The sequence below is a fragment of the Phoxinus phoxinus genome, assembly GCF_949152265.1.
Source record: "Phoxinus phoxinus genome assembly, chromosome: 15".
NCBI lineage: Eukaryota > Metazoa > Chordata > Actinopteri > Cypriniformes > Leuciscidae > Phoxinus > Phoxinus phoxinus.
Window position 1 is genome coordinate 8,805,997 of NC_136890.1, and position 25,879 is coordinate 8,831,875.

Below are 25,879 nucleotides of genomic sequence, written 5' to 3' on the forward strand. Positions count from 1 at the left end.
AGTGGACAACCAACATAACCATTTAATTTTGCATGGGTGAATTATAACAATACCCTTAGACAGAATACCAGATTAGGGTTAGTGCATTTCCAATTCATAAAATGTTAAAGGTTCCCAGGATGGTGTCCTCCTTTCAGTGAATTTTCTAAATATTCCTTTGTTGTGATGACATTTATGGCAGCAATGCAATATAAAATATTTGAATCACAGATATATTGGTATTAATCATGATCTTACAGGTTTATTATGGAGTACTTTACAAAGGCAAGTAATAAACCAATAACTACACATTTGTAGTGCCTTCCAGAGAAAATAACAAACTATTTGTACGTTGTCTATAAAGCACAATTATGCTAATATACCATACCATTCATGGGACTGAAAACCCATGAATTTACAAATAATTGACAAGTGATATTTTGTCCAACAACAAAACAATGCATAATATGTTTTGTCCATGTGCATAAAGAGTAAGATTGGACCATTTGTCATGTTTTGTAAATAATGAAACCACATTAAACTGGCCACCACAGACAGCTTGTTGCAGTACTGGATCTGAATAAAACTTAGGTGCTGTTTACACAACAGTAAAGATCATTGCAAAAAAAAAAAAAAATCAAGAAGTTGCATTGGTCTGTAAAATGAAGATATCAGGAACAAATGTTCTCTTTATATAAGGTTGTTAACCTAAAAGGTAACCGTAACATTGGGTGTCTGGACACCTTTAAAAATATGGCAGTCATTATAATCAATTTACTTCCATAATGTGACACTGCAGAGTTAAAACATTCAATGAGGAAAAAAAAGGGTGGACTTGATTTCATCCATAGTGAATTACTGCATGGTGAAAAGTGTGTTTCATACCCACATATCAGAACAAAGTCAATAAGTTGTTACATTGTAATTAAATATACGAACAAACATTTCCTCTTCTAGAACAACATGCACTGTTGAATTGTGCATAAGACCAGAAATATAAAGTAGATGATTTCATGATGTTCACTGTAAAGCCCAACTTCTTAAGGCTTATTAATTGAATATCCTCTAGACAGTAGTTGGATCTACACACACACCAAAAGCTGGTGGTGGTGTGTTGGGGACTGTCTTCTCAAGGGTGCTATTCTCCTGCAAACAGAATGTGAGAGTTTGGGGAGTGTTGTTGGATTTCCTGTTGCAGTATGGGTGCTCTCTTCTTGAAGTCTTTGGGGGTCTGCCAACAGCTCTACGTCCAGCCAGAGCCCTTTTCCTCCGTGGACCTGCCGCTGGTTGTACACTGATCTGATTGATTGTCTGAGTGGCCTTACCAAAACAAAAAAGTGATGACTGCAGAGCACTGTCAGTCTTTATTTGAAAGAAATTGGACACAAATGCTCTTATAGGTGGTGTAAAACTTGCATCCTCGTTTAGCTTCTGTTTTAGCATCCCAAAAATCTCCTCGAGCTGTCCATCCAAAGACCCAACGACCTCTTCAGCTCCACCTTAACAGATATACAGTATACAATGATAATGACTGTGTTGTCTGTTAACAGGATTAGTCTTAATAAAGGGATAGTCCCCCCCCCCCCCAACTAACTTTTTATGTGAACCACAAAAACCTGTATGAGTTTTGTTCTTCTGTTGAACAGAAAATAAAATATTTTGAAGAATGTTAGTAACCAGACAGTTGACAGTAACCATTAACTTCCAAAGTATTTTTTTCCGTCAACTGTCTGGTTTACTAACATTCTTCAAGTTCAAAATATTGTCTTTAGTGTTCAACAGAAAAAAAAGAAACTCATACAGGTTTGGAACAACCTGAGGGTGAGTAAATGATGACAGAATGCCTTTAATGTAAAATGCTTTAAAAAAAAAAAATGACGTACTTGGGCCTGGCTCATTGTCTTCTGTAAAATCTTCTCCTTCTAAACAGAAGACACAAATACAAATAAACAAAATGTCTGCTTCCATATTAAATCTTAATCTAAGAAAACATTGAAACACAGCTCACATAAAGAGTCAAAACAAATAAGCAAATTTTGACCTCCACATTCTCATTCACATCCACATTCATAATTTCTGTTTCTTTGCCGGTGTATCACACTTGCCTGTTAATCTTGTCAGTCGATCTAGTCTAGTAGTCCATTTTCCTGTCTTGCTCATGAAATTGTACTCCGCTCAGTTAGATCTGTGGTTGCCTGTCTCCTCCAGAGCACAGCGGTCTCGGACTGCCCATCCTGATGCTGACCTTTACATCCCTGGCTCTGGAGATTGGATTGGTTCAGCTCGCCCTTCTGGCCTGTGTCTGACCTGTGCTTGCCCTTGACTCTGTTTTAGGTCTGTCTGGTTATTCCCGTTTAATCTCTATTTCTGACCTGCTCACCTGTCTGACTTCCCCTCTTGCTTACAATTTGGATTTGATAACTGATCGGATGGACTCCTGACTGGACTCTCGCCTGGCTGACCAGTCTTTGTCTGGCTGTTTTGAATTGGCCTGGAGTAAGGAGGCTCACTGTTTTTTTTATTTTGAACTTTCTCAGTAAAGTTGACTACACATCTGTCTGCTCTTGGGTCCTTCCTACCAGAAAACCTGACAAAAATGAGCTTTTTGCTACAATAATAAGGCGGGTGAGAATATTTACTGATCATAAACATGAAATGTATTGCTATAGCAATGGAGTTATTTAGCATTACATGATGGACAGATGAATTCTTGCATTGCTGACCTGTTTCATATCTACACGTGATTTGAGTCAAACAAAGTGAGAAAAGATGAGTTGCTTCACCTGTGGTGATGACTGGTAGAGTAGTAACAGACACCCCATCTTCAATGCACGTAGTGTGTCCATCTGTTTAGAGAAAGGGCAAAATGTTGTTAAATCATTTCTATGATATCTCTTTGTAGACACCTATTATTGATATAGTCTTGTTTCATTTCAACAGGGACATACTCACCTGTCACTGTTGTCGTCTCCCATGACTGTTCCAATTCTAATGGTTTAAAAAGCTCTTCTGAAATGTCCTTCTCTGAATAGACACCCATATTTCACAAGAAAAATGCTGGGATTAAACAACGCTAATAACAAATCTTCTGCAATTGCATGTAATTTAAATCATTTGATTTGATTAAAAGGACTTAAATGTTGAATATATTTGTAGCACTTTTCAAATTAAAGTATCCATCCTATTTATACACATATTGTAAAAAATACCAGAGGCCATGTTATATTGTGAATGTAGTCACTGCTAAAGGCTGTACCAAACACAAGAGTATATTCACAATATATCATTATACCTTATTGCTTGATTGTAACGTTACCTCCTTGAATTCAGTACTGTCTTTGTTTATTTCCTATTTATCATACATTTATTCCTACTTAAATAAAAGTTCAACATCAGTCCCCCAGCATGCACCCTTGTAACAGCTGTTTCTATATGGTGTATTTTAGCACAGATGGATTCGCATCTGGGACTCAAACTATTTGTTTTATAATTTCGAATATTAATAAAATACAGCAGTCAACATTTGAAGTGGATCAAAAAAGTTCCTCAAAGCTGTCCTAAGACAAGAATGGGTATTGAACAAAATTCATGTATAACTTTGATGAAAGGTTTTGATCCACTTCAAATATTGACTACTGTATATATATATATTACACACACACAAACACATATCAAACCTGCCAGATTAATCTACAAAACTCTTCTGTCCACTCTAACATCTTACACCTGTGTGACCCACTTCATTAACATGGCCGCAATAAACTGACTCCGCTGCACTGCTCTAAACTGTTTTCTAGACACTGCAGGTTTGCCAGAATGATCTTACCTGCAGGTTCAGCATATGACTTTTGGAAAAGCTTGTAGTATAATCTGTAGTGAAATATAATAAAAAGTAGGGCTCAGTATTCAGTAGTAACAACATGTATATTAACACAAAACAGAATTAATGCACTTCTGCAATTAACGTGTTTTCAATTTGTGGGGGTATAAATCTCAAAGTGGTGTTAAAAAAAAGTTTTATTAAAATATTTTTCAAAGAAAAAGTAAAATATGGAAAATCTGTTAGTTAAGTTTGTAAAATTTTAAAATCTTATAGAAACATCACAATATTTAGCATAAAACATAAATAAACATGAATGCAAATATTGTTTTGAACTAGAGATATTTTTATAATGAAAATTTTTTGTTGTTACTGACTCATAAACAGCTTCACTACATTATCATTACATAACACATTTTAAATATAGATGTTACTAGTTTATCAAACACCCTTGAATGACAGACCTGTAGCAGAACTGAAGGTCCGGGCAAATGGATCGATCTGCAATAGCGTAAATGTAGTTATCACCTTCCTCTTCCTGCAGGTTGTATTTAATGCTTTTGAGTGCAGATGAAGGAGAGTGACCAGTTCTGTAGAGCTGATGTAGCTTTTCAATGGTGTCATTAGACACATCTCTCCACCTCATCACCTCAGCAGTGTTCAGTCTATGATTATGTTCGTTCCTCAAGTTAACATGAAGGAAATAGCCCTCTTCTATGTGCGGGTCTCCTGATCTGTGGAAGGATAGATTAGATAAGGTAGGATTTTGTTTTAACACAGAGTTTCAAAATAGATTGTATGACCTATTTCTAATTCAATTTCTATTGAGCAAAAATGTTGTGGTTTTGTAGTGCATCACCTTTGTCTTATTTTTATCTCACCTGGACTTTCTTTCATACATATGTCTCTTGAGAATCAGAAACATGGTAGCAGGGCAGTTGGTATTTTTGGATGTCTTGGATGATGAACTGTACGTTTTGTGTTGGCATCTCAGATCCACCTGGTATATACAAAATACAATACTTAAGCAGTTTTGAGAGAATGGCCTTACATTCAATGTTTAAAGGGGTCATGACATGAGAAACCAAATTTCCCTTGATCTTTTAGTATATAAGAGGTCTTTGTACCATTAAAACGTCCTGCAAGTTTCATAGCTTAAGACGTCCTCCCCATTATAAACGAATCATTTATTTAATCAAGCTCTAAATACAGCTCGTTCTGGATTCATGGTAAGAAGTGACATCACGGTACGAAGTGACGTACCAGCGTTTGCATATGACCGCCTCCAGGCACAAGACAGTTACGCTTTAAGCGCAAGACAACTACGCTCATTTCGTATCGTTGTCGCGCCCGCGCGCCGCGCGCCTCACAAGTGTTCAGTCGACGGACAGCGCGAGTGGGTCTGTGTACAGGGAAATGGATGCCACAGATGTGCTGTTCCTGGCTGTGGACAAACAACATCTTTGAATACGCTGCGAAAGATCCAGTCGTCAGGGAAAAATGGATGCACTTTATTTTTTGCGGACGTCTCAGTCACGGCAGTGTTAGTTTAAGCGTTTGTAGATACATTTGAAGGATGACCGTTTTGAGAACAAATCCCAAAATGATGCTGGCTTTGCCAGAAAACTGTTGCTCAAAGATAAGTCCTTGCCGACTATTCTGGGCTCAACAACGACGACGCAAACTGTAAGTAATGTGTTTAAAACTTTAAACTACTTTTTAAATACGCTGAATACGCAAATGTTCTGGCTGGGGGCGTTAATAATTGATGCATAGGCACTGACGTTAGCCAATCATAGCAGTGGGCGTTAACACTGAACTCTTAAAGGGGAAACCCCCCCAAAACAGGCTGTTTGAATCAGAGGATGAGAAACAGGGTGGGAAAAGGTCATAAATCACTACATTTTAAAAGTTTTTTGTAAAAAAAACAATAGTAATACTATATTTGCACCTAAGGGAACATAATAATAAAATAAAAAAACCCATGTCATGACCCCTTTAAACTTAACATGGAATCGGGGGGTTTAATCCTGTAACCATTAGTACATCGTCATTAATCATTTTATAGAATGTTATTACTCTGATTAATTGCATTCAATAAGAACAGGAACATCTTAAGAAAGTATACAGACTCAATTTTGATATCAGGTTGCCTTTAAAGCTCTGTCACACACATAACAGGTTGTTCCTACTCTGTATTTGTTGTAGCGTCCAGAATCAGGGTATGTCCTGGATTTCCTCCATGTTAAAGCTGAGGTCTTTTGGAAGTCCTCCAGCCACTTTTGGACCTCCTCCTCTGTAGTCAGCTGCAACTTAAGACCCGCTCGAAAGTTTTCAACATCCCCTGACATTTCCAGCAGTTCATGACGACACAGCAGATGACTGTACCCTGGTGGCAAGATTTTCTGCAATACAATGTGTCAGGTAATAAAACACACTGAATTAATTTCACAATAATATATGTCCAGGTCAAGATTGTATTGCTCTGTCACCTTCGATTTTAATTGCATTGTGAAATATTCACGCCAATTAAACACATTTATTGCCTCAGATTTAATTACTGTAATTTACTTTTGAAGGTTTTTTTTGTGTGTGTCATTTTTATTGTTCTTAATAAAGATTAAATTTGGATTATCATTACTATAATAACATGTTTTTGAAGAAATATTGCAGTACAACGAATTTGTGTTTAAATCAGCATAACTTATATGCAGTCCAGCAGATACTTCCATACTTTACAATTTATTATGTGTATGTTTATTGAGTTTTTTTTTCTTCACATTAATGATAGTTTGATGGAAAATACTCTTACAATCACTTAACAATGAAATCAATGCCAGATAATATTATTTACATTAAAAAAGTATTTCGTATAGTAACTTTAGCTTTATTAACTAGCCTATTGTGTTTTGGCAGTAAGATTTATAGCATTATATAATGCGTCACATTTTGACTATGGCAGCAGTGGTGATTGGTCCTTCATGTGTTTTATTTTTCAAAACATATTTCGGTTTGTAAAAAAAACCTATTGCATTGAAGAGCCACATGGTTTTACCTAAAGGTAAGTTAATAACTACGGTTATTATACAATGGTATAACTGTTCTATAACTATGATAAAGATTCATAATGGTAAGCAAAACTTTCTTTCATTAAAAGACAACTTTAATAGGCTAAAGAGCTATATCATGTTAATGTAGTGTTAACGATAAAGTATATATATGAATAGAGTCATCTGTGCTAACGTTAGCCAGCAGCTAACGTTAGCTCACATAAACTCAGGCGTTTCTCTTCAATGGTAAAACAGCTGCTGTATAACATGAATAACACCAAACCTCCACGTGATCTGTGTCCTCTGCTGCTTTATCTTCTCCCATACAATGCTGACACTTAAACAGTGTCATTTTGAGCAGCTGAGCACAGCCAAAGAGCTAAACTTCGTGATCTTGTTTATAGGTAACGTTAACCGTCTTACGGAAAACTCTCGCGAGAAATTGGATTATCTCTCTCGCGTGTGCGCTCTCTCTCTCTCTCTCTCTCTCTCTCTCTCTCTCTCTCTCTCTCTCTCTCTCTCTCTCTCTCTCTCAATTCATAAAGCTTTATTGGCATGACATTTTAACAACATAAAAAAATATTTAGTACATGTGAACATTTCGTAAAGCCTATGTAAGGAAAATAATTATTATAATAAAACTAAATCGAAATAGACAATATTATATAAACACATGGCTAGATAGGCTATAGCAAATAATAATAAAATAAATAATAATAATAATAATAATAAATAAAACAGATTATAATACAGGAGTCATTAAAACAACTACTGAACTTATAATGTACTTCTTCTTTTTTTTTTTTTTTTTTGACAGAATTCCAAATATAGAGTTTCAATCAGATGTTTTTCTCAATTTAAGAAATCTAGGCCTGGTTTCACAGACAGGGCTTAGAATAAATCAGGATTAGGCCTTAGTTTAATTAGGACATTTAAGTAGCTTTTATAAACGTGCCTTAGAGAAAAAATTACTGGTGTGCATCTTGAGACAAAACAATGGCACTGACATATTTTAAGATATGTTAGTGCAAGTCACTTTCAGTTCAGACAGCTCAAATATGCGTTTTAGTCTGGGACTAGGCTTAAACCTTGTCTGTGAAACCGGCCAAAACTTTTATAGTCAAGTCAAGTCACCTTTATTTATATAGCGCTTTTTACAATACAGATTGTATCAAAGCAGCTTCACAGTGATAACATGAAAATAATACAAAAAAAAATATTTCATCATCGTCCACCTTAAGGCAGATCTATAATATTGTTGAATATTAAATGTCCCCAACTAAGCAAGCCAGAAGGCAAGGCAACAGCGGCAAGGAACCAAAACTCCATCAGGTGACAGAATGGAGAAAAAAATAACTTGGGAGAACCCAGGTTCAGTCGGGGGCCAGTTCTCCTCTGGCCAACGAACGAACAGTGGATGATTATGATTCAGGAGCATTACAGGTCAGAAGTCAGAATGAATCAGAGTATTTGTCCAGTTCCGGTTGGTTGAAGTCGGAGTGGAGCGGAGGAGAGACTGGTTGACACTTCAGGTCAGCGGCGTCGTCGTGTCCTGGCGCTGGTCCTTCATCAGATCTGGATTCCAGCCTGGTTCCGGTGGACAGCGGTAAACCTCGGGATAGACAGAGAGACTAATATTAGCGTAGACGCCATCCTTCTTATGATGTACCAAGTACATCAGGATTTACGGGAAGTGTTCCCGGTCCCGGCTGTTCTAAACTATGCAGCCTAACATTGAATTATAGAAGTCTATAATGTGTTATGTGTATGCTAGGCCGAAGAGATGTGTTTTTAGTCTAGATTTGAACTGACAGAGTGTGTCTGCTTCCCGGACAATGTTAGGAAGACTGTTCCAAAGTTTTGGTGCTAAATAGGAAAAGGATCTACCGCCAGCAGTCGATTTTGATATTCTAGATATTATTAACTGGCCGGAATTTTGAGATTGCAGTAGACGTGAAGGACTATAATGCGTTAAGAGCTCACTCAAGTACTGCGGAGCTAAACCATTTAGTGCTTTGTAAGTGATCAGCAATATTTAAAAATTTATACAATGTTTAATAGGCAGCCAATGCAGTGTTGACAGAACGGGGCTAATATGGTCATACTTCCTGGTTCTGGTAAGAACTCGAGCTGCTGCGTTTTGGACCATCTGTAGTTTGTTTATTAAGCGTGCAGGGCAACCACCCAGTAGAGCATTACAATAATCTAGCCTTGAGGTCATAAACGCATGAACTAATTGTTCTGCATTTTTCATTGAGAGCATATGACGTAATTTATATATATTTTTAAGATGGAAGAAAGCGGTTTTACAGATACTAGACACAAGACTTTCAAATGAAAGATTGGTATCAAAGAGCACACCCAGGTTCCTAACCGACGACAAAGACTTAACAGAGCAGCCATCAAGTGTTACTGTCACCAAGATCATTAGTCCGGTGGCAGTCCGCCTCAATCTTCCTCTGGCGTACAGGAGAATTCATCCGGTGTTCCATGCATCTAAAGTAAAAGCCGTGTTTCATTCTCGCATTAATCCACCAGTCCCGGTTCTCTGTGCGTTTGGTCCTGTTCCTGCTTGGTGTTCCAGTTCATGTTCCGTGTTCCTGTTCGGTGCTCCTGTGGATTGGTTCGTGTCAAGAGTTTGTCTTCACCTTCACCAGCGCACCTCGTCTCTGCACTCATCTGACCATCGAAGTCCCTGCGTCACAATCCTGTTTCTCCGGGACATTCTTCTTTATTTCTTAATAAATACATTCTGAGTTACTTGCAATATTGCTTCTGTGTTTCTGTCATGACACATACATGTACTAATGGACCAATCTTGCGTATGCAACGTGGACAGTGTAACATGTAATGTAGTTTTGGAATCAAATTGGAATCTTATGTGGGTATAACTCTTTAAAGAGACTATGATGCTCTACAATGAGATGTTTCAGATAGTAGGTCATACCTTCTGTTATTGCAGGAGAAAACATACTCGGTTATTAACGTAACCTCGGTTCCCAGAGAGTAAGGGAAAGAGTATTGCATAGCTAATACGCAGTGGGGAAACTCCTTTCCTCGAGAAATATTGAAGCGAATAATTTTAAACGCAGTGCACCTGCACAGCGAACACAGCAGAGCGTCTAGCTCGTCCATTGGCTGTGCTGCGGCAACTGCCAAGCGCCTCTGATGCGCGAACCAATCAAGTGACTTGGCGCCATAGCACGTCAGAGTGCGCCTAAATGGGCGTAGCCTAAGCCTATAAAGAGAGCCCATTTTGGCCAAATAGCTGTCACGAACACACACAAGATGAGAAGATCCAATAGCAGTAGTTTATTTGAGGGGTAATCCGTACTCACAATCCAGTCCAGGCAAGGGTCAAAAACAAAAGGCAATCCAACGAATACAAGACATACATGAGCAACAGGAACGGAAGTGTGGGGACATTAAACAAGGACTCCGTGACAAACACTGAAACAGACAGGGTATATATACACAAGTGCAAACAAGGTGACGAGAAACAGCTGAAGGAAATGAACAATCAGTGACAGACAGGATTATGGGAAATGTAGTGAAAATGCCTAGACACCGTGAAAACTGAGACCTCTAGTGTTAAACCCAGGGAACCACCAGACACTGTGACAATAGCAGGTTTAAATTGACTGAAGCGACAAATCCTGACAGATTGCAATAGTGCGTATCCACCGCCAACCACGCATCTAGTGGACATTCCTGCAGTCAGCATGCCAATTGCACGCTCCCTTAAAACTTGCAACATCTGTGGCATTGTGCTTTGTGATAAAACTGCACATTTTAGAGTGGCCTTTTATTGTGGCCAGCCTAAGGCACACCTGTGCAATAATCATGCTGTCTAATCAGCATATGGCACACCTGTGAGGTGAATGGATTATCTCGGCAAAGGAGAAGTGCTCACTAACACAGATTTGTGAACAATATTTGAGAGAGATAGGTCTTTTGTGTACATAGAAAATCTTAGATCTTTGAGTTCAGCTCATGAAAAATGGGGGCAAAAACAAAAGGGTTGCGTTTATCATTTTGTTCAGTGTTGGTGAATCAGTGGGTATTCTTTAAGACTCCAAGGGAAGCTCGGCTTCCCCTATAATGTAAAAAAATAATGGTCAAATATGCACTATTGTGTTAATATTTTATTGACTAAACATGCGTTAGAACACGTCTGTCAGTTCAAAGCTAGATTAAAGACACATCTCTTTGACCTAGCATTCACATAATGCATTATAGACTTCTATAACTCAATGTTAGGCTGCATAGACTAGGTCAGCCGGAACTGGGAACACTTCCCATAAATCCTGATGTACTCATTACATCATAAGAAGAATGGCATCTACGCTAATTTTAGTGTCTTACAGACTTTCCTGCATTCATTTATCGACAAACTGATCTATAAATGAGCATGCATCCCAGAACATTTTGTGAATTATTTACAGTCTCCTGTAATGTCTTTTAATACTATTATTTTGTTGATGCTGTGTTTTTTTACAATAGAATCAATGGTCACCTATACCTATGTTGATAGCTGCGCAACATATTAGTATTACAAGAATCTTTCTTAGTTTCTTCATCAGAAACCTCTGAGTTCTCCGTTCTCGGGTCTTAGACGAGAACGTAGCACAGTGCGGCCTGAGCGTGTTTAGCGCCCAGACAGGAGATGCAGAGGCCGTGTGTATCCTTAGCAGAAATCCACATTCCACAAGCACACGAATGCGGAGGACGACCTTTTCCTCCGGGACTCTCCGGTTCTATCGCGGTGGCCATGATGGTGGGCCTGCACTCTCTTCGTACGGTAAGCTTTCACACAACGTGATAACTGGTACGGAGCTGTGTCGCGAATAGAGAGCTAGCTTTTTTTCCTTATCTTTTTGGTGCGTGGTAAGCGCCCAGAAAAACTTGGAAAAGGGATAGAGAAACTTAAGAGCAGGAAAACTCGTCTTGACACGTTAGTTATCGCACTCTTAAGTGACGAAGTCACTCAACCACTTCAGGAAAGTATTGCGTTTGGGACGTTACCTGTCGGCTCCGTCTGAAAACTGTTAAGCAAATAGTTCCCAAAGTCTGCTGAGGACAGCTTCCGAAATCTTCCACGGGGAAGAGAGCGAGAATGACGAAACGGCAGGTACCTGCGGTTTATATACAGGGAGAGGGACTCCCTGATCGCTGCAGCGATTGGTCTGCCATGGTTGGCAGACGTGGTGTAATTGGTGCTTCCGCGATCGGTCACGCCCAGAGGCGTTCCCATAGTGAGATACCGAACGAATGTTAGAAAGAGAACCACAGCAGGTGTTGCTACTTTCCCCTGCCACTCATCAGAAAGGGCATATGACCTCTCATACGTTGTAAAGAGAAATGTGCAACCATTGATAGGTCTGCCAGACTGCTTAAATGAAACTGGTCTCGTTCAACAAAGAAATTCATCATGTGACAGCAGATGAATTTTCAAGCTTTGCAAGCCAAATTCATTCTGAATATTCAGACCTTTTCAAGGATGAGATTGGTAAGCTTCCAGTAACATATTCAATGCAACTGAACCCAGCAGTGCACCCAGTTGTAAAACATGCACGCAAAAACCCAGCAGCCATGTCTCGGTCAGAAAACGGCTTACTCACAAGTGTCATCAACAGAAGCTGTATTATGACAAAAGCAGCAAGCCCCTCCGTCCTCTTTTCAAAGAAGTAGTCAGGTTACAAACACCTCAAGGATGTGGGAATAAAGTGTGAATCATCAAAGACATCTGCAAGGAACCAACATCGTATGTGGTGGAATCAGAGGGGAGGGATTGAATTGTAGAATTGAATTAATTGAATTGTTGCTTGTCCCTACAACCTTGCCATCATAAAATGATGAATACATCCCTGCAGATCACTTGGAAGTTTGTACACAAGTAAAATATCAAAGTTTCCTCGCAAATCACACGAATGCACAAGTGACATCTACTGACTCTAAATTAACATCAGAGGCCACTGTACCTGCCAAAGACTCTGAAAAAAAAGCGTTATGTGACTCGATCAGGCAGATCAAGATCAAGACCAAACCCAAAGTTTTTCCAGTGACCTGCTTATGGTTAAGCATTTGTGAGAGACTGTTAAATCATTTGGAGTAAAATGTTCTGAGTTTCATATTTTATTTGTTCATAAAATGTGACAGTAAAGTGCCAATAGCATATTTAGTTATACATGCTTTGATTTTAAATTGATGTTTTTTTGTTATAAACTGATGAAAGGGGATGTGGAACATTGATTATATGTTAGTTATAACTGAATCACAATTGTACCTTATGAGTATCTATAGTTATGAAGTCAGTGTTGGCCCCGAAGGTGTACAGTAGTTTGTCTGAAACCACATGTGATTAATATCCAGTTCTCTAGTAAAGTGTCATTCATCAAATATGATGATTAAATTATTTTTTCAGAGATAAAGGCATGCATCTTTTGTTTTGATGTAAATTAATCACTTAACACTAATCTGCCCAAAACGTAAGCCACTGGGACACCACAGACAGTTGTCATTGAATGTATTAAATTAATAGAAAGCAAGTTAATAATAAGACTTTTTAAAACAAAATATTTTGTCCAAAAGTTTTAACTCTAAGGGATGAAAGACAATGTCATTTCCTCATTATCTTCACCTCCACCACCTCATTAGTGGTTTGAGTTTAGACCATTGGAGTGAGGACAAAGAGAGTAAAGTGAGGACATTTTGGCCGGTCCTCGCTTTTGGCCGGTCCTCACTTTCTGAGACGACTTTAAAGGCCTGTTTGAGTTTCAAGACTTGGTTTAGGGATAAATTTATAATTAGATTAAGGGTAAGGGTTAGTTGTGATGGGTAAGGTTAGGGTAAGGAGCTAGAGATTGCATTGAGTCAATAAAGGTCCTTGCAAAGATAGATGTATAAGAATGTGTGTGTACATGTTTTTCTTTGCCGGTGGAGACTTCAAACTGAATGCACAACAAGTTATGGGGACTTGTGTCACGGTGAAGACCTAAATTGAGGTCACCATGCGGAAACAACCCTAAATCATTCAGAATGAGTTTTTTTGAAAATGTAAAAATGCAGAAAACTTTATGTGATGGGCAGGTTTCAGGGTAGGGTTAGTGTAAGAGTATAGATTATACAGTCTGTTCAGTATAAAAACCATTGTGTCTATGGAGAGTCCCCACAAAGATAATAAACCAGACGTGTAAGTGTGAGTATGTCTCAACTTTAAAACTAGCTGTCTCTTCTTTGGACCCTGCATAGTCACATTTTAAACTCCCAAACATAAAATACAGCCTTGTTTCTTTTTAGTGTTGTGGCAAAAATTCATCAAACAAACATCACTGCGTGAGGGAGACTCAGAGTCAAATTATAAATTAAGAGTATTTATTCTTGCAAGAAGGAGCAGTCTAATACACAGCTGTTACCCTGTGCAGAAGAGTGACACCCCCCCAGACAGACTGAACTAGCTTTTTATCCTAATCTTCAAGGCCTTCTCCGCAAAGCCTTCCCCCCACAGTAGATTTCCATTCAGTAATTTTCCATAGACAAGGAAGCCATAACACTAGTTTCGATTCGTCACTAGAGCCAACTCCTAAGCCCTCCTTCACCAAATGGCCTTCTGACATCTAGGTCAGAGGTCCTTGTTCGTCTGTTCTCTGGAGTGTCTCTCCCTTCTGCCTCCCCAGGTACATAAAAAGAATCTTCTCTCACTACAAGTGAGAGTCACACATGTGACATTCTTTGAATCATCTATATTTTACTAAAGATCAATGAATATCATAAAACCGCCACTACATTAGTTTCAATGTGTTTTGTTTTTGTTTCCCCTGTTCCCATTTGCCGGTGTTCCTAAAATATAAAATATGCCTGATAATACCAGAGTGTCACTCACACAGTGACACAGACACACAGTGTCACTCACAGAGTGTCACTCACACAGTCTGATATATGTAGCCTTTAATTCCAAAAGAAAAGCCCTCTAAAAACTCGCTTTTCCCTATAAATTCAGATTGGTATAAAAAGTGTCAACAAGAACATTGACTTTATAAGTGTCCTTTTTAGACAAAACAGGTTCTATGAGTTTTTGAATGGGCTTTTATTTTGTAACTCAACACCAGACAGTAATTTTGAAATTCAACATTTATTATTATTTAACATTTAAATGTATTTGAACATTATCATGCGTTGTATTTAGTATTTGTATTATTTATATTTATTTACTTTATTATATACGTTATTTAATAATTAATTAATTATTTGACAGACCGACTGACTTAATAAATGTATGCGGCATCATTATCAGAGGAAGATAGCTTTCATTTTTAAATTAATTTTTACATGCTACCGTAATGTACGAACCACAAAAACAATGGTGGTTGACTGTTTTTCAAAGTAAAGGCTGGCCTCGCAGTTTTTAACTGAACCTTTTATTATTCAAAACACATGGGGTTCTGTCTTACTACCTTATTGTTTTTTTTAATGCCATTATCAATATTTTACTAATTTTTAGTACGTAGTGATTGTACGTGAAATTAAATTCCCCTATGTGACTTTACTCCTGTTTCTGTCCGAGCAAATGGTTGGTTAAAGCAAAACTGGACATTCATAGGCGGAAGCTACGTCACTCAGTTTTGTGCCCGCCTTCTGTAATGTATTTGCAGTTTCACGAGTACAACACATCTAACGTTAGTGCAAAACCATTTTCACAAGTAAGAAATATTGCATTTTAAAATACATGAATCCTTTGTTCCAATGTTCTGTTTGATATTACGTAAACGGTTAACAGTCACTGGTGCTAAATGATGATTGTAGGTTAGCACCTTTGGCTAACCACTTACGTATGCGTCCTGTTATTGTGTTCTTCCATTATTCTATATTATTCTACATGCGCGTCTCTTATTTTTATCTGAGCATGCTTTAATAATGATAATATGCCGTGTAATACAGTCGAGATTGTGTAGCCTTTGTGGTTAAAGATCTGGGCTAGGAGCTGTACGAGGTTAGTTTAAATCCTTGATCTGGACACCTAATTTTATTTTGGGGATTTAATCACTTAAAATTGTAAACTCCTGTATGTGTCTATTTATTAATGAAATGGGGATGGGCTTTGTAGTAGTGAAAATCTGAGCTGTTAACCGAAAGACTTAGTTCAAACCCTACAAGGGATGAATTACTTTTACTGTAGACATTAGCATACTGTTGTTTTATATACACATTTTTCATGACATTATGGCAAATCTATTTTTCATAAAGGGATACTGAATGTCAAATATATTTTCAATGGAATGCTTTTTATTTCCTGGAAGTTGTAAAAGTTTCTTAATTTCCGAAGTACAGTCTCAGAAAGCACTGCTTATCCTGGACATCAGACTATTTCTTCACTTTAGATTCTACAGTCACAATAACACAGTTGTTTCTGATTTAAATTACAGGTAGATCTACTGATAGCTGCATCCCAGCCGCCAGCATGTCTGGCACTGCCACAGTTCTGCAGCAATTTGTGAGTGGTCTCAAGAGTCGCAATGAAGACACACGTGCCAAATCTGCCAAAGACCTCCAGCACTATGTCACTACAGAACTAAGAGAGGTAAACTTTGATCTATTTACATAATTAAACTTCATCAGCAGAGTCTTTCAGAAGCCTATATTTGACCACAGTCAAAGGAATATTCTATATATTTTTACTAAATGTAATGTCTGTGACTGTCAGAAAATATAGACTTGTCCTTCCGTGTGTTTAAACAAACAAGAAAGGAAACATATTTACAGTAAATACACTTATGGAAGCATAACTGCATGTGCATGACTACAGGTCTTTGTAGATGTTCTGCAAGATTCGCTAACAGGAATACTGCCAGTAACAAATAGTACTACTTTAATAGGATGATTTAGATTTTACAGCTCAACGCTAAGGATTTTCTTAATTTTCTAGTGGCCCGATCACACTAACGGTTCAGATTTTTTACTCACCCTGCCTAAATCCTCCCTGGCCCCACCCCCACTGCAAAAAAGTTGTTGTTTTCATTGTTTTTTTATGTAACTTCATATTCTATTAAATAATGTTATGACACCAACATTTTACATACCAGTGAAATTTCACAATCCTAATTTCAAGAACTATAGCATTATTTTGGTAGGTCCAAGACTAGTATTCAGGAAAGAAATACTACAATTTCAAATGTAAAATAAAAGCATAGTCTTGAAGCATAGTCTTAAAAGCATATTATTCACTGCATAAATTAAATATAGATTAATTAGATACAATAGTTATTTAGCAAAGGTGCACAGGCCATCTGGAGCACCGGGAGTTTCCCTAGTGAGCCACTGGACAATGTGGGCCGGCCTGTTGCTATGTAAATGTATAAAGATGGAATAATAGTACATTTATGTATAATTCCGTCAGCCCAGGTGAATACCCTTGTGCCCCACATGACTCAAAATGATTAACTGATTTGGCATGCTCTGTCTTCAGCACTCGCCAAAGTCAAAATGTTTGAGATGGCCAATCAAATCAAACCAAAGAAGGCGGGTTTACTGTTCACAGAAGTCGAGCCCAAGCATTAATTCAAGCGCGGTTTTTTTTTAAGTTTGAAGAATGCAAGGTAAGATGTAAGGATCTGAACATGACATGGCTGAATGCAGCAATATTTGCCAACTGTTTAAGATAAATTGAGATCATCACTATTTTATACTTTATCCAATTGTATATAATTATGAAATAAAGAATTAATAAATTAAAACATTGGATAAGTTTAAGCTGATATAAGTGAAGTAGCCTACATCTTAGACATAATATTGTCAATAAAGTAGTACAAAATATTGACAATAACAAAAACTGAAAGTGTGACACATGCAGCAAACAGCCAATCACACAGAACATGGAGAGCGTCAGTTTGATTTACTTCTCGTGAGAGAGTCTACGAACTTACCTGGGTAGCAACTGAAACCACCTTCGTGCAACAGGCCAATGGAATGCTTCCCATCTCACTGCATTTCCATGCACTTTAACAACCCCGGCTTAGAGCAATGCACACTACACTCATACCACTTGACCCAAACATGATGTTCGGAAGCCTAGTTGGTTGAAGGACAATGCTACTTAGATCTTTGTTGCTCTTCTGGATCTGATGTGTGGATGTGTTTACATTGCTGATGCAACGCTGATGTTCTATGCTGTTCTTTACAAATGGGGAACATTTTGTGTTCATAAGTAAATTATATTGAGGACTACAATTGATTGAAGTAAAACAATAGCATGAGATTGAAAAATAATAATTCAACAAAACTTTAATTAAAGTTTAATTACACCTTTGATTTGTATTTAATATCAATCAATTGGGGGCTACAGGGAAGGCTTCAAGGACAATAAAATAAAATTCAAAATCAAGTTTGGAATCAAATCTATGATTATTGAATCGAAATTCGATAAAAAAAAACTGAGAATCATTTTTTAATCAAACCGGGACCCCAAGAATTGGTTTTAATTGAATTGTGAGATTCCAACATTTGTGTTCTGTTTTTGCATCTGACTCAAGCTGAGCCAAGACGAAGCCACTACTTTCTATGATGAGCTGAACCACCACATATTCGAGTTGGTTTCCAGCTCAGATGTGAATGAGAAAAAAGGCGGTATCCTTGCCATAGGTGAGTATGAATCAAATGACAATCACTCTCTAGCTCATATTTTTTTATTTTTAATAAAATAATGGAACACGTAAACTTATGTTACCTTATGTTTTCATTTTGCTAGATCTAACTAATTTTGCTCTGAAAGTGACTCACCATTGCATTGCTTGGTTTGAAGTGATGTTATTGTGTAATGCTTTCTCTACAGTGAGTTTGATTGGTGTGGAGGGGGGAAATGCCACCCGTATCAGCCGATTTGCGAACTACCTACGGAATCTGCTTCCCTCCAGTGACTCAGTGGTCATGGAGATGGCCTCTAAGGCCATGGGTCATCTGTCCATGGCGGGAGACACCTTCACTGCAGAGTATGTGGAGTTTGAGGTGAAGAGAGCTCTCGAATGGCTGGGAGCAGACAGGAATGAAGGAAGACGGCATGCAGCGGTGCGTAGAGACACGTAACTGCATCATATATAGTCACAGTGAATTGGAGTCTGTTTGAAGCTCTTAACATGGTAGACTCTGACATGTGAAATAAAATCTTTTTTTTTTAAATGGAACAGTTTATTGAACCTTTAGATAAAATTTATATTAAAAAAGCAAGTGATTTTTGTTGAGGTTCATAATTTATATATAGTTTGCAGAACTTTTTTACTCACTGTGGCTAGTGGTTTTCCAAAGTTACTAGCCACTCAACATTTTCACTGGCCACGATTTTGACATCCATACCATGGGGAAAAACCATAGGGCCATGTAGATATTTTTAATATTATCCAAATTATAGTTTGGCAGTAGATATATTAAGCTGCTGTCACTTTAAGACCTGACACACGGATTCATTAAACTGTTACACATGCATTTTCTTTCTCAACTGTTTACGTTCATTCAGAAAAGAACTGACTGTGCTTATGTGAATACTTAGCAAGACAAGCATTTTTTTTTTACATTCTTTTGTTTATATTTGACTAAGCACAATAAGCAGCTGAATAATACTCAATTTAGTACTGAGAGACGGCTTTATGGGGTCACACTTTGGGTGTGAGCACAAAATATGCGGAATTGAGCAAAATGATGCACAATACGCACAATCTGCCCTGTAACACCAACAATAATCATCTGGAGCAAATTAAAAGAGTGAGTGAGGGGAAGCGTGTTTGTGTGTAACTCGCTGTCGGAGAGATGAGAGAGAGAGAAAGTGCAGCTGGTATTATGTATCTATTCTGCAGAAAATAAGTATTGGAATCATTTCAGATATTTCAGTATCGATTTGTATTGACATTTGTTTATTTTTGACAACACTACATTGCACTTAGTTTTATATTTCAGATGCTTTTTTAAAAGACTACAATTGAGAAATGTATATTTATTATATATAAAATTCTACCAGCAAAAGTGGCTAATAGGAGTGACTGTTAGATAGGACTAGGAATGGCTAATGTTACATGCCACTGCTGAAATCCACCTGCATTTAGCGGGTTTGGCTGGTGTTAATGTCAAGCCCTGATAGTATTATATAGGAGAATATAAAACTCACACTCAAGGAAAAACACACACACACACACACACACACACACACACACACACACACACACACACACACACACACACACACACACACACACACACACACACACACACACACACACACACACACACACACACACACACACACACACACAGAGAGAGAGATCAAAACTGAGCAAAAACTGATATTTATATTGCCAAAAATAAGATTAAATTCTGATCGCTTGTAATGTAAAACAATGAGATCTTTATAACAGTATAGCAGACAACATTAAATGCATAGTTGAAAACATATCAGTTGTCACTCTATTTCTCACAATAATTTGTCTTAGTAAGAGTATATTTAAATGCTTAGTTTTATGATTAAAGTTATGTAGTTTTATTGTGTGGGGCAAACGTAATGCAATGCTATACAACAATGATTTAGAGATGTACAAAATAACGTTCATCAAAAGCTTGATCTTTCATAATTGATACTCGCATTTTACATGATTAAAAAGTATTTTATAGATAGTCAAGTAAACTTAAGTTGGATCAGATTATTGTGTACGGTACGGTAGTAGACTAAAAGTAGCATTTTTCCTAGGATTATTTTAAATTAATGCCACGGATATGTTGCGATACAAACTTTATATCAGAATCTCTTCAACTTTATTGGTTATTTTAGCTTCCTGGGCAGTACTAGTCTCAGTCTATGTAATCTCATTGCTCTCCTCAGTGACCACTGTGTGACTCACTCCACTGACCCCACTTGGCACTGTGTTTTTGTTTCAGGTGCTGGTTTTGCGAGAGCTCGCCGTTAGCGCGCCTACATTCTTCTTCCAGCAGGTGCAACCGTTCTTTGATAACATTTTCTATGCTGTGTGGGACTCCAAACAGGCCATTCGTGAGGGTGCAGTATCTGCACTCAGAGCCTGTCTGATCCTCACCACACAGAGAGAGACCAAAGAGATGCAGAAACCACAGTGGTACAAGGTCAGAATCAACACAGCTTTAACTGTTTTCAAATATGTTTGCATGAATGCTACTGGTATACGGGCACTCACACATTCTCTGTATTTTGTTGTCATTAACAGCAAACATTTGAGGAAGCCGAGAAGGGTTTTGATGAAACTCTGGCTAAAGAGAAAGGCATGAATAAGGATGACCGTGTGCATGGAGCTCTACTCATTCTCAATGAACTAGTGCGAATAAGCAGTATGGAGGGAGAGGTATGATATTTAACATGCCACGGGCAGCATGACACATGATTACCTCACATTACACTGCCTTACTAAAGGCTACTAAAACTTATTTACTGTTTCTTTTATTTTCTTTGTTCTATTTTATTGGTTCTTTTTCTTATTGTTTTTCTTATTTTTAATGTAAATCTTATTTTTCTTTGTTCTATTTGGTTCTTTCGTTTGTTATTTCTCGTTTTGCCTTTTTCTTTTTCTTTGTTCTTTCTTTTGTGCTCTTTTGTTATCTTCCTTATCTTTTGCCATTTTCAGTCGTTCATTTGCTTGATCTTGTTTTCCTTTTGCATGTTAGTTTCTGTCTGTTTCTTTTGTTTCACAATTTTTGCTTGCTTTGTTTATTTTAGTTTCTTTGTATTTTTCATTTTGTTTGATCTTTCACTCATTTGGCATAATTCATTGCTTCAATGGTTTTACTTATTTGATTAATGATTTTGCTTCTTTTATTTCTGAAGCGTATGAGAGAAGAGATGGAGGAGATCACGCAGCAGCAGATGGTTCATGATAAGTACTGTAAGGAGTTGATGGGTTTCAGTACTAAGCCTCGGCACATCACACCCTTCACCAGCTTTCAGTCAGTGCAGCCACAGCAGTCCAATGCTCTGCTGGGGCTGCTGGGATATAGCACACCACAGGGCTTTCTAAGTTTTGGAGCTGCACCTGTTCCCTCTAAAAGCACGCTGGTGGAGAGCCGGTACTGCAGAGAACTGATGGAGGAGCGTTTTGACCAGGTGATTGTATTTATTACTGTAGTGAAGAGGAAATGTTTTGGAAGAGACAGTACCATTTTTATCTGTTTTCTTTCTTTTTGAGTCAGTCTACCATTTAGTTGTATGTGCATTGAAGAAAATATTTTTGTTTAGGGCTGTCAACGTTAACGCATGCGATTCATTATTATATTAATTAGATTAATATTAGATTAATATTAATAAGAATAATATTTAACGCAATTAATGCAGCATCCGTACATTTTTGTCATCCTTTGGGTAGTGTTACATTATATGATCCCACCCTTATTCATGCAAATGCTTTTTAAACCATTAGGGCGCGACAAGACAAAAGAGAATGGCCTGTGAATGTCCTGTTTGTGACACACACAACACGCACAAAAAGACACGTGCCAGTATCGTGCGCACAGACAGCACTCCAGGATACAGTTCTCTTTCGCGCTTGAACGAACAATAACACACACAATTATGCCAAAATATCAGTTTGTAACATAAGAGCAGTCTAAAAATTAGTTAAATAAAGTCTTAAATGAACGTAAAGAGTTGTGAGAGAATGAGACGCATGTGAGATCCGCGTCGTTTGCAGCAGTGTCTGGTTTTAAAGGGACAGCAGCCAATAAAGCTTTCTGTCAGTAAAGTTAATAAAAGAACAAAGGGAAACTTACTCACTGCTCTTGACTAAAGAACTTTTGTAGCTTTAATCAGAGGTGTAAAGTCCAGGGGTCAGAAAGTAAAAGTCCTGCCATATGTTTATTCCACCCATGCCAGCTGATTTCACTCATTATTGTCTCCTGGCTGAAAAACTGTGCTAATGAGCAAATCCAGGGGACTGGAACAAAATACTGAGGAGGACTTTTACTTACTGAACTTTACATCTCAGGCTTTAATAAGGATTAATCTATTTAATTTATAATTTATGCAGTACAGACTGTTTGATAACTGTATTCAATTTCTGTACATGTCCTACCTGTTAAACAGGAAGGGCATAGGTAAATATGACTATTATTAATAAATATTATGGGTTTATGTGAGGATTGTTATTTTTTTAAACCTAATAAATAAAATGTATAGCTTTCAATTATGCTGTAATGTTGGATGTCCAGCATTTTTATCAATTTTTAAACATTTTTATCCAGACATCAATAGCTGTATTAGTATCAGTGAAACTGATCTTGATTCGTAAAAAGATGCCATTTAACACGTATTTAAAATATACAGTCTTTATGTTGTCTCTACATTAATTTGGAAGTTAACTGTGAAATTATTACATTATAAAATATATAAACTAATATAAACCTTTAAAAACGTAAGTGTTTTTAATTGAGATTAATCGCGATTAATCACAGTTTTTTTAATCAATCGAGTTTTAAAAAATTATCGATTGACAGCTCAAATATTTTTCTAACTAAAAAAAATAAATCACATTTTTGTCAGGGTTTTCTGAAAAGGAAAGACTCGAGCAGACAGATGTTTAATTAGAATTGATTTAATAAGTAACATTTAAAATGTAAATGGTGTGAGCCTCCTGGCTCTTGGCCAATTCAAGGAGAGAAGTCAGAAGAGTAGTCAGCCAGACAAGGGTCAAACCAGTTAACCTGTCAAAACAGTGAACAAGTCCAAGTTGTCAGTGAGAGAGAAGAGGTCAAAAAGGCGAACAGATCAGATCCGGAGATAGTGATAACAGGACAATACAGGATCATGGTCAAGGACAATTGACCGTTAAATCGAGAGCTTCGCCTTGTGGCTCAGCTCTTTCTTCACCACGACAGACCTGTACATCGACCGCATTACTGCAGAAGCTGGACCTATCCATCTGTCAATCTCCCGTTCCATCCGTCCCTCACTCGTGAACAAGACCCAAAGATACTTGAACTTCTCCACTTGATGTAGGAACTCTCCACCAACCTGAAGTGGGCAAGCCACCCTTTTCCGACTGAGGACCATGGCCTCGGATTTGGAGGCACTGATTCTCATCTCAGCCGCTTCACACTCGGCTGCAAACCGTCCCAGTAAAATTTATGAACAGAACCGGCGACAAAGGGCAGCCCTGCCGGAGTCCAACATGTACTGGGAACAAGTCTGACTTACTGCCGGCAATGCGAATCAAGCTCCTGCTCCTGTTGTACAGGGACCGGACAGCCCTTAGCAAAGGACTCTGGACCCCATACTCCCGGAGCACCCTCCACAGGATGCCTCGAGGGACACAGTCGAATGCCTTCTCCAAATCCACAAAGCACATGTGGATTGGTTGGGCAAACTCCCATGAACCCTCCAGCACCCTAGAGAGGGTATAGAGCTGGTCCAGTGTTCCACGGCCTGGATGATAACCGCACTGTTCCTCCTGAATCCGAGGTTCTACTATCGGCCGTATTCTCCTTTCCAGTACCCTGGCATAGACTTTCCCGGGGAGGCTGAGAAGTGTGATCCCCCTGTAGTTGGAACACACCCTCCGGTCCTCCTTCTTAAAAAGAGGGACCACCACCCCGGTCTGCCATCCCAGAGGATGGCAGAGTACTGTCCCCGATCGCTACGCGATGCTGCAGAGACGTGTCAGCCAAGACAGCCCCACAACATCCAGTTGATCCATCCGGATCTCATCCACCCCCAGTGCCTTGCCACCGAGGAGTTTCTTGACTACCTCGGTGACTTCAGTTTGGGTGATGGACGAGTCCACCTCTGAGCCCTCAGCTTCTGCTTCCTCAATGGAAGATGTGACGGCGGGATTGAGGAGATCCTCAAAGTATTCCTTCCAACGTCCGACGACATCCCCAGTTGAGGTCAACAGCTGCCCACCTCCACTGTAAACAGCTTTGGTGGGGCACTGCTTCCCTCTCCTGAGGCGCCGGACGGTTTGCCAGAATCTCTTTGAGGCCAGCCGGTAGTCGTTCTCCATGGACTCACCGAGCTCCTCCTAGGTTTTTTGCCTCCACAACCATCCGCACTTGGCCTGCCGGTACCCGTCAGCTGCCTCAGGAGTCCCACAAGCCAACCAGGCCCGATAGGACTCCTTCTTCAGCTTGATGGCATCCCTTACTTCTGGTGTCCACCACCGGGTTCGGGGATTGCCGCCTCGACAGGCACCGGAGACCTTACGGCCACAGTTCCGAGAGGCCGTGTCGACAATGGAGGTGGAGAACATGGTCCACTCGGACTCAATATCTCCAGCCTTCCTCGGGATCCGGTTGAAGCTCTTCCGGAGGTGGGAGTTGAAGATCTCTCTGACAGGAGACTCGGCCAAACGTTCCCAGCAGACCCTTAAAGTACGCTTGTGTCTGCAGAGTCTGTCCAGCTTTCTCCCCCGAAAATGGATTATTGAATTTTTAATAATGAAAATCTTTGAATGAAACTTTTTGAATTTAAATATTCACAGCTTAAATGTACAACTATGTTGAATTTCAGGCCCTAAAAATCCAAGACTATATATATATATATATAGTCTCGAAAGCGCGCAAAGACCATTTCAGTTTGTTTGAAATTTCTTTGATGTTCCTTAAATTACAGTTTTGCAGTGTCCTTTTTTAAGTGAATGGTTATCGAGTTCACAAAAACTTCAGAAAAATACGTTTTTTGTTTATATTTGATTTCCTTTAAATTTAAGAAAATATTTAATTTTTCGTATGTCCACAAAAGTTCTGTAAACCTTTGCAACTAAAAAATTGTTTATCACAATACCATGCAGCCATTATCATATGACGTTTTTCTTCCCACTGAGTCTAGCTGGCGCTATAATAAGTACATTTACATGTGTGCCAATGATTGCAGAAATGTATGGGCTAAAATCAATACCCTCAAATCAAATGGTCATATAGAATTCCTGAATTTTCTGAAAAAAAAGGGTGAATTGTCTAACTCGCTTGGAAATTGGAATGTATTTTAAGATTCTCCAGATTAAAAGGTTTTCAAAAATGTTTTGATTTGTCAAATTTGAGC

The 25,879-nt window shown here is 38.4% G+C and overlaps 2 protein-coding genes across 2 annotated transcripts in view; one reads left to right on the forward strand and one right to left on the reverse strand.

The window, feature by feature from the left end:
* Nucleotides 1-3: 3 nt before the first annotated feature.
* LOC307012250 (uncharacterized protein) lies at nt 4-7,349 on the reverse strand. Its single transcript, XM_079638674.1, has 9 exons — nt 7,133-7,349; nt 5,992-6,204; nt 4,681-4,799; nt 4,264-4,533; nt 3,806-3,849; nt 2,932-3,003; nt 2,763-2,825; nt 1,863-1,901; nt 4-1,478 (listed from the first exon to the last, which is right to left on the reverse strand). Exons 1-9 carry the CDS (start codon nt 7,199-7,201, stop codon nt 1,045-1,047), a joined length of 1,323 nt encoding a protein of 440 aa, XP_079494800.1. The 5' UTR covers nt 7,202-7,349; the 3' UTR covers nt 4-1,044.
* Nucleotides 7,350-15,471: 8,122 nt separating this feature from the next.
* mtor (mechanistic target of rapamycin kinase) overlaps nt 15,472-25,879 on the forward strand; it is a 174,465-nt gene continuing 164,057 nt past the window's right edge. The window contains exons 1-7 of the mRNA XM_079637383.1: nt 15,472-15,548; nt 16,272-16,426; nt 18,375-18,483; nt 18,674-18,906; nt 20,761-20,961; nt 21,063-21,197; nt 21,677-21,952. Coding sequence (XP_079493509.1) covers nt 16,307-16,426; nt 18,375-18,483; nt 18,674-18,906; nt 20,761-20,961; nt 21,063-21,197; nt 21,677-21,952 — 1,074 coding nt within the window. The 5' untranslated portion in view covers nt 15,472-15,548; nt 16,272-16,306. The remainder of the gene's footprint in view (nt 15,549-16,271; nt 16,427-18,374; nt 18,484-18,673; nt 18,907-20,760; nt 20,962-21,062; nt 21,198-21,676; nt 21,953-25,879) is intronic.

Coding starts and splice junctions, on each gene's coding strand:
- LOC307012250 (XM_079638674.1), bottom strand. CDS start 7,201: ATGACACTGTTTAAGTGTCAGCATTGTATGGGAGAAGATAAAGCAGCA. Junction 6,205..7,132: donor AGGACACAGATCACGTGGAG/GTTTGGTGTTAT, acceptor ATTGTATTGCAG/AAAATCTTGCCACCAGGGTA. Junction 1,902..2,762: donor TCTACCAGTCATCACCACAG/GTGAAGCAACTC, acceptor TCTTCTGTTTAG/AAGGAGAAGATTTTACAGAA.